Here is a 13779-nt window from a genome sequence, read left to right as displayed (position 1 = left end):
GCTCTGCCTAATTTGCGTTTGCTTTTGCCGGCCTTCGCCAATCGCAGAGCAGGCTGGTATGACATCATAGATTCTGTTGCATGAAATGAGCGAGTGGGTCGCATGGCCATTCTCTTTTTTTTTCTAATTATATAGCTTATTTGAGCGAAGTTTAAGTTAAGAGGGGTGTCAGTATGATTGTACCAAGGTAATCTTTTGAATGAACAAAACTTGTGTTTACTCTTCATGGCTCCTTTAAGCTCCTAAGGTGACGTAATAAATGTGAACTGCTCCAAATCACAGTTCTGCTCCAAAATCAAAATTTCAGTGCTCCATAAGATGCTCCCAAATCTGTTTGGGCTGTCTCACCCGTGACCTTGGCGTATGCGTCTATAGAAGTGCACACTGTTGTGCACTTACGCCATCAATAGTGGCCGTCACTGCATAAGCCACTGTAGGGCTTAGGCCTCATGCCGCTGGACCACCGAAGCTTGCCTTTACCATGTCTGACCACTAAATCCATCTGAGCAAAAAACTTGAATTTCGATTTGACAAACCATTTTCAACCTGGGAAGAAACGATAGAGAATACACTGCATCTTGCTCTTCCTGCCTATTCAACTGCAGTTTTCAATCACTGGCATTTTTACATTAACGTATTCCCTAGCTCACCCTTTGAGGGGCAATTTAGTAATGGTGATTGTCTCCCCCTGTTAGTGCTTGTCACATTTTGTTCACTCATATCAATCACCCGTGGATGTTGTTGTCCTCTCCCCTCCACGTTGAGTGTTACACTGTATGAAGGGCAGTGTTACGCTCAATGGGATGAAAACTGCTCTCCCCTTCCCCTCGCTTTCTCGTAAGCCGCACAGTTGACTCGCTTTCTGAGGGGTGGACGGGATGCGAGGCGCATTGCGACGCGGTCGACGCAGAGAGCTGGCGACAGCTCGCATTTTCGGTGCCCATTGTAACCGGATTTAATCGTTATACCCGATATCGCGGCTTGAGGCATTGTAATAAATAGTTTATTTTACCATAGAATGCATACAAAAGGGGACGGTGCCATAGTTTATTGTTATAACTGATATATTGCCATAAACGGTATCGTTATAAGTGGACTGTCAACGTTGTAATGTCATATTGCATTTTCATGAACCTGTTCTTATTCAAGTTACAGGTATCACATGGTTTGAAAGTACTCCTGCTCATTTGAAATTCCTGTAAAAAAACTTTCTCCGAGGCTGTTGCCACTGTTATTATATCTCCCAAGCTGCTTTTTTTTTTTTTTTTTTATCGCCGAGTTGCTTCAAATTTGATTTTTTTTTTTTTTTAGTCGCTACATGTTGTGTTGAGTGCCATAAAGTCAAGATTTCTCTGCTCTAAAAACTGTCCCAAATCCAATTTTAGCTGTCCTGAAACAGGATTCATGTGTATTCTCTGTTGGGTTCAGATTGCGCGGCCAGGTATTCAATTCCACTGAACCTTGGGTTCACTTGCTCCAAAATGCAATTCTTTCGGCTCCAAAATGCAACTTTACTTACTCCAGAAATTCCTCAAGAATAATATCCAGCCGTCCCACCCCTGAATGAAGGCATGCTGCTCGTGATATGCAATAGCACTGTTTGCTAACTACTTGCAGACCATACTACTGTGTATGTTTCCTAGGTACTTGCAGACCATACTACTGTGTAGACCATTTATAACGTAACTGCTTATATTGCGGGACCGGATATAATGCGGGTCTTCCTGGCCACCGGTAGACCTCCCATAGAACTCATTGCATAAGCATACTGCTTAAAATGCGGTTGGCCAAAGCACAATACCGTTTATAGTGCAGTTTTTCGGCGGGTCTGCTGATTGACCGGCGCAGCTGGGGCATCGTTTTAGGGTAGCAAAATAAAAAAGAAAGGATGACGGAGGGCACACCCCTTGCTCTCCTCTAACTTCGACCTACAAGGGAAAAAATGGACAGTTCGCTTGTACGTGATAGCCATAACTGTCCTTGCACGACGCACCTCCGAAGATAGCAACCCCCCTCCCTGTCTGCGCGTGACAAGTTATTTCCGTGAACCGCATGGCTCGTTTTTGCACACAACTCGTGCACGGCGGTGTTGCGCGTGCGTTTAATTTTCACGCTTACGGTATGTCAACGGCTTCTTCATGTGGCAATGGGAGGAGCCTGACGACTTGCACCAATGGGGAGGCGCCCACCTAATGGCGGGAGATCCGAAGCACTCCGAGCAGCCGTTTGGCCGCGCCGGAGGTGTTTAGGCTTATCACCGCGGTATGATTTGATAGGCGCTTTCATAAGCCAAGTGAATGGTATTTTGTATTCCACTTTTCGTGCAGATTATGAGCTCTTTTCTTGGAGCATCTTTGCTTGTGCGCCGTGAGGCATTTCAGCGATCGGTAAAGGCCGATCCACACGGCGGACCAAAACGATTATTTTGACCGCGGTCCGCGCATCACGTGACAGGACGTCACCAGTTCGCGCGGGCCGCCGTTGGTCCGGGCAAGACCGCGGCCCTCGCGGGCCAAATATTCGCCGAGGGTTTACCGTCCGCGGTCTCGATGGCGGACCGCGACATCAATCAGCGTGGTCTGACAGCTCCCGCGCCGCGTGGGCGGAGCCGGGTCCAGTTGCGCCAATAGAGAATGGCGCAGGCAGCGCGGCTGTTTCGAAGCGCTCGAAGGAGCCTGTCAATCACCCCCGCTGGGATAGGCGGCGGGCTAGGCTTACAATCGCGACGCATACTTCATCCGCGCTTTTACTAGCGAGTCCTACGACTCTTACTAGTGCAATGCTAGCCGTCATTATCACTTTGTTTCACGCATGTGGACCTCAATTTGCGGGAAGCGTTCGGTTCCAGCGAGCGGTGACGAGCCGTATGCAGCCCGCATCACCCCGCCGTCGCCGCTCGTAGTGTCGCCTTCGTGCGAACGACGCCGGCAGCTGCGTGAGCGCGCCCGCCCGGCTGGCACGCGGGTGGCTGTTACTGTGGGGATGAAACGTTTCGTGCAGGCTTGTGCGTTACAACATGTTGTCGCGGCCAAACAGCGCCTGTGTTCAACCTTCCAGCTTGCGTGTTCAGACGGTCGGCCATTCCCGGTCCGCTCAGCCGGCCCGCCGTGTGGATGCGCTCTGCTCTGGATTCCGCACGCCACAACTTGGTTCCGCAGTCCCAGCTCTTTTCGACACATCCACTTTTTAACCCAGCACGACCTTTTCGGCGCAAGGTAGTCTTCTTCATCAACGTACAAAGCTAACGCCATAGCGGCCAAACGACGCTTGCGCTCTGTTTACATTTTGACTGCTCCAAAATGCGCGCGGAACCGCGAAACCAAGCGCAAAATACACATAAAACATGTACGGAGCGGGGGCGAGCCGTTCGTATGGGTTCGCGAGTTCGTCTGGTTGGAAGCACTGTGGTGGAGAGTGTTTCTGGGTTGGACCGCTCTGTCGTCTGCTACGGCGGTCCGCCGTGTGGATGCTCTCGGCGCTGCATCGGACCGCGGCGGGCCGTGACGCGGCATCACGTGACCGATCGGACCGCGGACTCGGTCCGTCGTGTGGATCGGCCTTAAGAAGGGGTCGCTGGAGCTGCCTGCACCACTTCACGGCCAGTGCCAATGCCATGTTGCCACCTCTTACCGTGCCGGCGTCGCCGCGTCTGCGGTGTGCACTGCACGTTTTCACGAGAAGAAATCGCTCCATGTGGTTCCCGTTTTAGTACGTTGTGCAGATAAGCCACCGCCCTTTTCCCTTCTGAACATCTGCAGATAGTGAGTCTCGCGAAGCCGAAGATTTCCACCACCAATACGTTGTGCTGATAAGTAGCTGCCTTAGGCATCGTGAACACAAGGTGGGGTAAAAAAAAAAATATCCTGATGGCATTCTTATCACATTGTCCTGCAACGCTGTTCATAGACGCTAATAACTCAGCCGTGGTCTATCAAAACACAAACACAATGAAGTTAAAGTAAGTGCTGTGCATTTGAGTGATGATAAATATAGGATTACTTGAGAGGTAGGTTGGGATGTGGTTGGATTCGCCCATGCTTTAGTTATAGTGCAGTGCCTTTATAGTGCGAATATAGTACGAATAGGTCGAGAGGAACCCCCTGTTGCACAGTCCCTATACGTGGCTTGGACATGATTGCCTCACCACTTTCTGAGCACTGCCTGTCCCAGATGCCAATGCCCAAATGCTGGCTTTTTCACTCAATGGGCCAATAATTGCTTTTGCATTTAAAACTCCCCAGACCAGTGACAGCAGTTTCGTGTTACAATGGAACTCCGATAATGACTTTGAAGGGACCACGCAAAAATGTAGCATAACCGGGGTGCGGGTAAATGCCGGCCTAGTAGACAGGCTCACGCGACAGGTGGTTTAAGAACTGATTTAAATCACTATATTTAGCGCGTTCTCGCATTATTTGCAAACCTATAGCTAAAATCCCATGCTTAAAAAAAAAAAACCTATTTTGTGCCCCCGTCCCCTCTACGGCGTTCGAGCTAGCCCGCCAGCCAAGCACCATGTGCTATGCGACCCTGGTACCGTCCGGTGCTATTTATAGTCCACCAGCCCTGTGCCTTGCGTGCGCGGCATAAGGCCCATGTGGTCGAGCAAATTGATAGGGGAAAAGGCGAGAGTGAAACTGCCAAGGCCAAGTGAAACAAACAAGTACCAGTGGGCTATTAAAGAAAAAAAAGAAAGCAGCATAGAAAGGTGCGGAGCGACAACAGATCAGCAGAGAGCAGAGATAGAGGGAGGGAGAGCGTCGTGAAAGGAAACAACTAGGAACAGGGAAAGTGGGCGGGCGAGGAAAGTGGGTATTCGATCATTGCCGTGGGGTTGCATTGTATGTGTTCACGTTCGTCGCCGGCGGTTGGATGGGAACTTTAAATTCACAGTCCGCCAGCCACATGAAATTTGACTCCTCACAGTTGCCGTACTGCTGCTGTGTGGGGCCGTCGAAAATTTAGCTCCCATTCGCGAGTACCTGCCTGCTTGTTTGCGTCTGTTCAGCAAGTGGTCTGGCCCGCTTGCGGACCTTTGCACATCAAGCAGCATCAAACAAGGTTAACCCTTTCAGCCCTGATTTTTTATTCAAGCAAAGCAATGTATTGTTTTTTGTTTTTGTTTTTTTTTAATTTTAGGGTCCCATAAACCCACGAACAAAAAATAGAGCTGGAAGTGCAAATATTAACAGATTTATTAATGAGGCAATTAATTAGGACATCTGGCAATTAAAAATTTTATTTTGAGCAGAGACATCAGTTTTGTATATTTTCCTAAACCTTATGACTGCATGAACCTACAAACAAAAAATGAACTTTGTAACGCACCTTCTTATGGATTTACAAGCTTGGGAATAAAACTTAGACCACCATTTTTTTTTTTTTTCAGCTGCAATATTGTTATTTCGTGTTGACCAGAGCTGCTGCTTCTTTGTAGCATCCAGCTCCACTAAAATGAAACAACAGTGATATCTATTGCAACAGGCATAATTGAAGAACAATACTTAGAAAACTATCAGTTTTCGTTTTGTTCTCTATGCACTAGAGGAACTTTTAGGTGATGGCGTCAATTGACACCACCAGGGCTGAAACGGTTAAGAATAAAGAAAAGTCGAGACGAGGCGCCGAAGCATTGTTTGCTGGAACCGCAATGATCCGTCGTAAGAAGCGGGTCATAAGTCTGGGGACGTATCAGCGGGGTTCCACTGTATAATTTTTGCTAAAAATCCTGCGTTCCGTAGGATGGTGCAGAGTTGGCATGGCTTTTGGTTTGATCGTTGCAGTGTCATCGACTTACTCGATGTGTTCCAAAACACCGACAATGTGCTGAGAGCCGAAGTGGACCGTGTCCAAGAGGCATTCGACCCGGAAAGCCCATACTGGACAGTAAGTGAGACTGTTCATCCTCCCGTAGATGTGCCGTGCCCAGGCTGCTAAGCAGCCGTCTTTGACATGTCGAAGTTTCCTCCCTTTATGCTGGCCCGCTTCGGAGCGAAGTTACCCCCGCATAGTGAGGAATGAACTGGACAGCACTCAGCTGAAGCACACATTAGTGAAATTCAGCGTGCCGGATGGTAGCTTCTTCTTTTACCCTCAGTTGTCTATGAAGATGCCATAAAGGGGAGAAAACTTCAAGCTGTACGTGTAGATGGGTCGGGCCTTTCATTTACAGGTTTTATAAACTTTTCAAACTTGGGGGAGAGTAGAAAAATCGGGTGCTAAGCAGTATGCATTTTTCTTAACATTAACAAGACATTATGCAGCACTAGTGTTCATCTTTTAAGGGGAGAGGTAAGGGATCGGAGTGAACTTTTTGCTTCCTGGTGGGGGCTAATGAAATTTGACAAGCACACTGGAAGGCATTCCAAATGGTGGAATTTAAAATTTCATGGTGACGTCTCAGTATTTTCTGTCTTGCAATGGTGAACATGTTGGCTGCGCATGGAAGGCCTACTAGGGTATTGAATTGCTGTAAAAAGTAAAAATAGTACCTTTCAGGTGTAGTCAGGAGCTTGTGGTAAGCTGGCAATTTTGTTCACACTTAATATTTTTTTAGAGAACATTATTTTCACCTGTTCCTATTAGGCCACAAGTCACACTATCAAAGTTGCATGTAAAAAATTAACCAGGCCCTAAAAAAAGTAATTTGAAAAAGTTACTCTCTGCAGAACACATCAAGAATTGAAGCAAAACAAATGAGAACAATGAAAAACAAGGAATGATTGAAATGTACGTTTAAGAAGACTGCTCTCAAGGTTTATGGAGCACTCCATAATTTTCAAAACTCACCATCAGCATAGCCTCGCTTTACGATGCTGATGGTGATCGTTAATCCCTTTGCCTTTTAATTTGATGTGTGTGAGGTGCCTTTCTGCAGCAAGAAGGAAATTTGGGCATGTTGGTTTGGAATCATGGTAAACAGTGCAGGAAACGAGACAAGGAGCAGAAAGGCATGGAACGAGCGCTGGTTCACTAGAAGTGAATGTTTTGGATTGCGGAACTGACTCGGGTGGAAGATGCCATAGTTCAAATTGAGATAAAGAAGTGGGCTTGGGCTGGACATGTCACGCGATGACTTGGAAGCCTGTGGATGGCCAGGGTGACGGAGTGGCTACTGAGATACAGGACTCGGGGAAGTAGCCATTGCCTTAGTAGAGGGCAGATATGAGAAAATTTGGGGGTGACCACTGGTTTGGGCAGCGCAGGAGAGGCCTTTGCCCTGCAGAGGGCACAAATAGGCCGCTGATGGTGGTGATGATTCAACTTGAAAAGGGCTTGAGCTGTTCTTGGTGTCCTCCGTTGCCCGTAAAGCCGCCCGTAGCCTCCCGCGAGTAGCGCCCCCGTGTGTGTGGCCCGGAGTTTGAACTGGCAATGTTCCTGCAGGTAGGGCCACCACTGCTGCAGGCTGGCACGTCGGCGGATCCCGGAGCAGGAAGCGGAGGAGCTGGGCCACCTTGAGGACAGGCTCAGGGAGCTCAGCGGCCCAGGTAAGCTGCCGTGTAACAAACTTTTGCCTTTGGTGCCTTCTGAGGCCTGCGTGGCTGCACATATCGACAGTCCACCTTTTGGGGTGTGCTGCCACTTGGGCATTGTGCGAGCTTTTAATGCATCAGCATTAGAGTGCTCGTGCCAACGAACACCCATCTGTCAGTCTCTGTACGGTCGCCTGCATAGAGCCAAAAAGGAGAGGTGGCGGTGCGTTCCAGGATGTGGACCCGAACAGTGGGGCTCTTAAATGTGCAGTTTTGGACTCTCCTCTGATGCTCCGAAAATTTCCCCCGCCATAAGAATAGATCTGAGAACCAAATTCTGGCTTGCTTTTCGGGGACTCCAGGGCAATTTTGGAACTGCTAATTGAAAAGACCCACAGGATTGTCTCGGCCATCGGCAGGTGCTCTTTGCTCCTGGGCTGGTGCGGGCACGTGTTGCACATTCTGATGGTCACATTAGCAGCTGCAGTTGTGTTCTGCTTTCTGCATAGTTGAAAGTAACAATGGGGCACGTGTGAGTGGTACAAGCGATCCTGTGTGAGAGCGTCGACGGAAATGTGTTGAGGCCCTAGACTTGAGCCAAAACGGCCATGCAGATGCAGCACCGTTGTCGTGTTTTGCACGCAACGATACATTTCAAACCTTCAGTCGCTGTCTCTCTCGCCATTCCACATGAAACGGGAATAAGCACAAGGGCCCAAACGGGGGAAAAAAACTACTGCAGTTGCATGAATTTGATTGCCCCCAATCTCTGTGCTGCATCATTGTGCACTGGTCATGCGGATGGTACGGCAAGTTGTGCACACAAAATTCTGAGGTGAACAGTGTCCGAGCAACTAATTCCAAGAGTACTTCGCTCGCGTTAGTAACATTCAGCAAGCGCTTACCGTATTTACACGATTGTAGGTCGACCCTTTTTTTCAAATATGACAATCCAATGTTTGGGGGTCGACTTAGAATCGAAATGGAACCGTTTACCGCTAGTAACGGCAAGAGAAACGAGAAATCGGGGGTGCTACGAGGTGGGGACAGCTTTGCACCCTCTTTCCCATGGTTATGGTCTAAAGCGTGAACCGCATGGGGCGTTTTGTGCTCGCGAAAATGCGCCGCGCTGACACTGCCGCGAATGCCACCCGCGCGCGCTACGCGATCGGCGGCGGCAACATGGCGGCGTCACCAGCCGCGAAGAGGTGCGCGTAGCTTCAGCGACCGCTTCTAACCGCACTTTAAGATATCACTCAAGGCACAAACAAAGGCGTTTGAGCAGGAAAGGAGAAATGTGGTCGAAAACGACACTAGCATCATCCGCGCCGCCACCGTGGTAAGCCTAAACATCTCCGGCGGCGCCAGCCAGCTGTCCCGACTCCCGAGCGCTTTAAAACTGCCGGCATGAAGAGGCCGCCTCCCCAATGGGAGGCGCGCTCTTCGTCAGGCTTCTCCCACTGCCGCGCTCGTCACGCGTAATACTGGTAATACCGAGGTAAAACGTGTATAAGCTGCCGTGCGCGCGCGGAATCGTTGACGCGGGCGTCGCCGCGCACGAATCGCGTGCAAAAACGTGTCAAGAAGCGTTTTATTCGTCTCTAATAAACAAAATGAGTATTAGCAAATCCCTTGATTCAATGCGCGGCGCTAACGTAGCCCAAATCATATCAGATTGTTCAGTACACTTCCGAACGCGATGGTGGGAGGTTAGTCGCTCAAAAGAAATCGCGAGCGGCCGCTTCCGTCAGCCGCCATGTTTGTTTTGGTATCGCGCGGCAGTGGCCGCTGCCGGTTGCTTCGATGGTTGTCATCTCGCAGCGAATGTTTTTTCCCGCTCAACCCACGGCGCATGGTTATTCCGGGTGCCTATACAAAAGCTTTTCTTTTTTAACAAATACCGCGCATACCGCGAGCGCACCACTCTTGTGGAGAGCCGCCGTGTGGGTCGACGGAAAAGCTTCTCTTTGTGATACGATTTTCTAAGCGGCGCTGGCATTTTTTTTTTTTTTTTGAGAGGTGCCATTTTTGGGGGGGTCGACCTACATTCGAGTCGACTTACAATCGTGTAAATACGGTACTTGCTTCCCCCTCCCCCCTCAGTAGCTCGTTAAGGTGGCGTTAAAGGGGAAAAAATTGCTTCACGAAATGCGGTCTGCTGAACATACTTCATTGTTCACTGCTAGCTATTATTAAGGACGCACGAATAGCTTAGTTTGAAGTCTTAGTCTGCCACTTGTCGTGTGAAGTGCAGGTCTGCACCAAGTCAAAACGTTAGCTCGCACCAATACTTGAAAAGCGTGCCTACACGAGGCTGTCTTGGGAATACTCGTGTTCTTCCTGTTGTGTAAGCATCGAGTTTGTACACGAGTAGAGCTCTCTCAACAGCTCTGCTCCCTCCCATAGGCTTGCACGTTCCTTGGCGCTGAGTGAATTGAGGACGAGATGCGGTTCTTTGTGCAGTATAGATCTAAGTGATGCAGTATGCAGATGCAGATGCACTTTCATTGGGTAAATATTGTGCAACGATTGACTGCCAGTGTGATCTGTAGGTTTGTGCGCTACCGCTCTGCGTAAACTTGACAAGTTCAAAGGGTGTGGAATTTGTCCAGACACCCTGGTCACTGTGGCACTTCCCCGTTCCCCTTTGATGGCTGTAGTAGCAGAGGCTGTCGTTTGGCGCAGTAGCATGTGTGCTCTGCCCCTGTGTGCGTTGGGGCAGGCCCTTTGAAACTCTGCGGCCGTGCTTGCCCTGCGGTCTATTCAAGAGCGAGCATTAGTACTTCAGCCTGCTGGCCAAACTCGCACGTGCTTCCATGTGGGGTGGCAAAAAACTCTAAGGGAGCTCTGTCCGAACTGACGAATTGCTGTTGCACAGAAGGGGGCAAACCTCGAGTGAGGGCGTGCATGCAGGCACATGTATGTGTCGGCGGGGGGTGGGGGATCAGGCACCCGGTGGAGTGGCCTCCTCGCTGTGTGTTTCACAGGCCCAGTAGCTAGCTCCTGTGCAGCTGGCCCACACCTGGGGCCGTTTGCCCGTACGCATAAGTTCCCGATTAAGTTCCCGCTTGCGAATAAGACGCCAATAAGTCAAAGTCGGCCGCGGCAAATAAGCCGGTTGCCAGAAAACGCGATGGAAACACTACCTTAACAGAGTGTTTGTATCAGTTTCGGGCAAACGACTTATTACCTAGACAGCGCTAAAGTCGTAGTTGAGAACTTATTCCCACACTTATCGCGTTCGGGCAAACACGCCCTGGGCCCGTTTGCCCGTACGCATAAGTTCCCGATTAAGTTCCCGCTTACGAATAAGACGCCAATAAGTCGAAGTCAGCCACGGAAAATAAGCTGGTTGCCACAAACCCGACGGAAACGCTACCTTAACCGAGCGTTTTTATCACTTTCGGGCAAACGACTTATTACCTAGACAGCGCTAAAGTCGTAGTTGAGAACTTATTCCCACACTTATCGCGTGCGGGCAAACGGGCCCTGGTCTTGTGTCTGATAGTCCCCCCCTGAACACTTTTTGCAGGCAACCCTGGGATACAAGTCTAGTCCCCGAACGCCCCTGCAGGCCGGGAGGCATGCATGAACAGTCAAAGCCGACCACCACAAGTGTTCTTACATGTTTCTTTCTTTCTTTTTTTTTTTTTTTTCCCCATCTTCTCAAAGAGAAGCTACTCCAAGAAAGGAGCATTCTCACTTTTAACTTTTATGTAGTCAGTTTAGTGCATTTTGCATTGTAAAGGTAATGCAATGAACCACCAGTAACCAAAGGAAGTTTGTGATCTGTGGATTTGTTTTATATACTGTTTTAAATAAAGCTTATGTTTTAAATAAAGCTTAAGTTGCTATGAGTTCTTGCTTTCATGAAAGGCTCAGAGCCTGCTTGTTGGACATTTGAGGTGGGAGGGGCTGTGTGTGCTTCTTTACGCAGGCTTCACAGATGTTTGACTGCTTTCATTAAGGGAACACTAAAGAACCCCAGTGCGTACATGGCATCAGTATTTTGCCTTTCTTCCCCTGATGCCATTGGGAATTTTTCCTGGCAGTGTCTTCTAGAAATGAGAAGGTAGGGTTAGAAGACGTTGGAACCCTGCAAACTGCTGCCTCCTGTGTGTCCTTCCGTTTGACTGGAGGTTCTGGGATGAGCTGGCTAAGTGGGCCCAGTTGGTTGCCTGGCTTGCAATGGTGGATGTGAGGAGTGATGAGCTTACTGCACAGAACTACCAAGTGTGCAGGTGGAACAATCTGTGGGGCAGTCCTGTTGAGCCCAGTGCGCTGAAAAAAAAATAGTGCTTTTTCTCTTCTGATAATGCCCATGTGACAAAAAAGTCCTGTAAACTGACTGACTGGGTGCCCAGCACAATAAAGGTCAGCGGAAGCCTTGACCACAGTCTTTGCGATTGCAGAATGATGCCATGTACGTAGAACGCGAGGACCTTTGGAGACGTGCATGTAAGGGCACAGAGGAGAGGAAGCTTGCGTTACACTTGTGGGAAACATTTGCCTCCGCAATGCAGCAGGTCTTTGTGACACCTACTCAGGCACCTGGGCTTCTGAATTTTCAGTCTGGATCCAAATTTGAGGTTGTGTGACCCCTTGGGGGTGGGGGGTGCGGTACAGTGTATTTTGTGGAGCACGCAAACGGGTATGGTACGCACTGCGAATTTGGGGGAGCTTAGTCCTGCCGTTCCCTTTGCCTGGTGCTTTTTATAGGCCCTGTTTAGGTTGGTTCAGAGCGAGTGGTGAGAACTAATCGCATCAGGAGGAGCATGATGAACTATGTCGCACCTATTGTGGACCACTGGGACCTCGTTGAAGTTGGGCATCCGCCGTGGGATGCGGCATTTCGTTCCCAGATCGGTGCTAGCCTACCATTTCTGGTGTACCCCGAGCACCGTCTAGTGCTGGTTTGCTTTGAACACTCCTGCTGCTGATGCTCTGGACAAGGTTGAGGGCTCTGTGAAGGCTTGGACATGCTGGGGAGGCTTCCCGCATGGTCCTGGACATCCACTGACAGGCCAGCATTTCATGGTCGATTCCTGCGCATGCCTGCTGTACAACGACTAAGGCGTCTAGAAGTTCAAGAACCCTCTGTGGCAAATCCTATTGGGAGTTGTGTTTCCCTTCAGGCAATGGCAAAAACCTTGACTACCCTCTAGCTCTGGCTTTGCTCTGATGGTGCCTGTCATGCAGGCAACACTGTGAGACGGGGCGCTGTCAAAACAGCACACGACGAAAGGGCACGCGACAGAAGAGCACCGACATAACAGCACGGCGTCAAAAGGGCACCCGACAAAACAGCACGGCGTCAAAAGCGCACGCGACGGAACAGCACGTTGACAAAACAGCACAGCGACAGAACGGCACGATTTTATGGAACGATTAAATGGGCAAATATTTTGATTTTAACGTGGATAAAAACACTTTAGTGGGCGCAAACTGCTCTCTCTGAGGTTCTCTTCACGTTTCGTTACTCTTTTTCGGGAAAAATACTACGGCTTTAATTATTACAGCATGTGGGATATCTGAAATGAAAGAAGCAAAAGCCAGGGACGACATTTGGTAAAACTTTTGTTCCTTTTTAGGTAGCCCTACAATTTTTATGATAATAATAATATTAATAATAATAATAATAATTTTATTGCGATACTATTGTTCCTAATTGCTTCGTCACTTCTGTACTTCATCTGTACAGCACTCTGAAGCCTGTGTTTCCGGTGTTCCCGCGCCTTAAGATGGAGGGAAAGCCAGGGATGCCTTATCAGTGAACTTTGATCGCCCCCGCCGCGAGCTCGACATATAGGTGGCGACAGCGTCACGCTGCTAGTGTGGATGCTCCGCTGAGCGGCCCGTAAGAATGCACACTATGGGCGCGCTTCGTGCCTTTTTCTTGCCGTATGTGCGCACGACAGGTGCAAACAAGAGTGGTATGCTGTGGTTCGGTTACTCAACGTTCAATGTATAGCATGGAAGCGGCAGTCAGTTTTAATTATTACGCCAAAAAACGCGACGACCCATCGGGAATCTCAGAATGGCCGTAATTGTGACAATAAACTTGTACGCTGTGGCTCGTAGCAAGCTCGATCTTTCCAGGCTATGGCTTTGAGCCTTCAATAGAAGCATAAATAGAAACAAATCAGGAAGCCTCGATCTCTGAAATTCAGTTTACAACGGCAATCTCAATCGCTTTCACTGGTAGCATGACGCATTCTTGCATTTGTGGGATGCTCTGAAATGGTAACACTACTTAACTGCCCCGAAATTCCTTCTAAGAGCTTACGATATTTTTTGTGTGTTCAAA

At 49.1% G+C, this 13779-nt stretch overlaps 1 protein-coding gene across 2 annotated transcripts in view; it reads left to right on the top strand.

Annotated features, from left to right (window-relative positions):
* Positions 1–11318, top strand: part of LOC144142455 (uncharacterized) — a 180974-nt gene extending 169656 nt beyond the window's left edge. For both annotated transcript variants that reach the window (XM_077674001.1, XM_077673991.1), the window contains 3 exons: positions 5784–5886; positions 7384–7487; positions 11005–11318. In XM_077674001.1, coding sequence (XP_077530127.1) covers positions 5784–5886; positions 7384–7458 — 178 coding nt within the window. In that variant the 3' untranslated portion in view covers positions 7459–7487; positions 11005–11318. The remainder of the gene's footprint in view (positions 1–5783; positions 5887–7383; positions 7488–11004) is intronic.
* Positions 11319–13779: the final 2461 nt, after the last annotated feature.

The sequence above is a fragment of the Haemaphysalis longicornis genome, unplaced genomic scaffold (assembly GCF_048455015.1).
Source record: "Haemaphysalis longicornis isolate Haplotype H1 unplaced genomic scaffold, Haemaphysalis longicornis Haplotype H1 scaffold_1, whole genome shotgun sequence".
NCBI lineage: Eukaryota > Metazoa > Arthropoda > Arachnida > Ixodida > Ixodidae > Haemaphysalis > Haemaphysalis longicornis.
This window is presented reverse-complemented; position numbering and strand designations above follow the sequence as displayed.